A 1,770-nucleotide genomic window follows, 5' to 3' on the forward strand; every position below is an offset into this window, starting at 1 on the left:
TCGCTGTCCCTCATGCTGTTTTCAAATGGGGGAAATATGTGATACAAATTTGGCACATTATCACTTCCCTCTGTCTTTCTTATTTTTTTATTTTTTTAGTTTTTGGTCGGAGCTTTTTTATTTTTTATTTTTTAATAAATCATTTTTAAGAGTATTTCTTATAAAATTATGAATTCCCTTTTGCCCCCAAAAGAAAAAGATAAAAAGGACAAAAGGAAAAGAAACTATCCACGAGTCTTATAAAACTCCTGAAATCTTCACAACCCAAAGCTTCTGTGCTTCGCTTCCTCCCCTGCTTGTCTCTCACCAATTCTCTCCACATTCTTATCCAAAGTCCGGTTCTCCAACCGAACTCTCCAATCCAGCCCGCAGCAACCCAAGCACCTGTCGATCGGTTTCTGCCCCCGAATCGAGCTACGCAAGAAGCATCCGCCGGGTGATCTGGAGCGGGCAATAGGCGATTCTAGATCGATCTCGTCCTAGAATCAAAGCAATCTTTTGTCCTTGTTTTGTGGGGGAAGAGAGAAGATGAAAGTTGTGGATAGGCACTGCGTGGAGTGTCGCACCACTCGAACCCCCATGTGGCGAGGCGGTCCTGCTGGTCCTCGGGTACCGCTCAAAATCTGATCTTTTTATCGAATTCGACGCCCAATTCCTCTCTTTGCTGTAGTTCTTTGCCGTTCGATTCCTGATTTGGTCGATGCTCTGTTTTTCCCTGGCAGTCACTGTGCAACGCGTGTGGGATCAAGTACAGGAAGAAGACCAGGGGACTGGGCGTGGACAAGAAGTGCTTCAAGAACACACCCACCGCCAACAACAGCGACGACGACGACAGAATCCAGCGAGGGCTAGCGGATATAATGAAGCAGGGGTTGGTAAATCCCGCCGTGAAAACAGAGCCCGAGAGAAACAGAGCAACGGCAGGCGAGATGAGGTGGAGACTGCGGGAGGAAGAAGAGGCGGCCATACTCTTGATGGCTCTCTCTTGCGACGTCTTCGGTTGAAAACATGTCAAAGGCTGCAATCTTTTTGGCCTTTTGGAGCATCATCATCATCTTCAACCTCATGATGAAGCTGCTGCTCTCGGGTGGATGAAAAGGAAATCACCAGCGTAATACCGGACACTGTTTTTGGTTTTTGCCCCCTTTTTCCTTTTCCTTTTCCTTTTCCCTGGGTGTCCATACCGACTTGTACACTAATCTTGCCAAAGCTTGGAAGAACACTTCTAATTCGTCCAGAATCGGTTAAATTGGATGCTTTACGAGTGAATACTGCATTAATCAATTATGTTCTCGTGGATTGGAAGAGACAGGATCGATGATCAAATACTCTGTTCTCTGCAAAAGTATGCAATTCGCTGTGGTTTTGATCTTTATACCTGTTTTGTCTGGTAGAACTTGTATACCCATTATGAGTTGAAGCATCTAGAGAAGAAGACTCGAAACGATTCCTAGTCCAATCATTTGTTAGGGTGGCGTTGGTCTTCTGACTTCTTGTCCAAGGTTTCAGCAGAGTAATCATGGAGGGCGGCCATTCGGTGAGTGTTAGAGATAATGATTCCAATATTTGTAATATTCGCGGCAACCACAATTTTATAATACGCAGTCGTTGAAAAGTCCAGAACGATCCAAGAGTTTTAAAGGATTATACACAATGGTTCGTCAAATACTACCAAACTGTACGATAAAAGGGAAGTACCTAACTCGACTTACTCAACACGAGGGCAAGTTCATTTCTCATCTTGCCTAAGAACTCTCTCTATATCATTGA

General features: G+C 44.5%; 1 protein-coding gene across 1 annotated transcript; it reads left to right on the forward strand.

Annotated features, from left to right (window-relative positions):
* Positions 1 to 238: 238 nt before the first annotated feature.
* Positions 239 to 1,284, forward strand: LOC115750198 (GATA transcription factor 16-like). The gene is made up of 2 exons (XM_030687389.2): positions 239 to 609; positions 723 to 1,284. The coding sequence occupies exons 1-2, from the start codon at positions 529 to 531 to the stop codon at positions 1,002 to 1,004; spliced, it is 363 nt and encodes a 120-aa protein (XP_030543249.1). The 5' UTR covers positions 239 to 528; the 3' UTR covers positions 1,005 to 1,284.
* The last annotated feature ends 486 nt before the right edge of the window (positions 1,285 to 1,770 follow it).

The sequence above is a fragment of the Rhodamnia argentea genome, chromosome 1, assembly GCF_020921035.1.
Source record: "Rhodamnia argentea isolate NSW1041297 chromosome 1, ASM2092103v1, whole genome shotgun sequence".
Taxonomy (NCBI): Eukaryota; Viridiplantae; Streptophyta; class Magnoliopsida; order Myrtales; family Myrtaceae; genus Rhodamnia; species Rhodamnia argentea.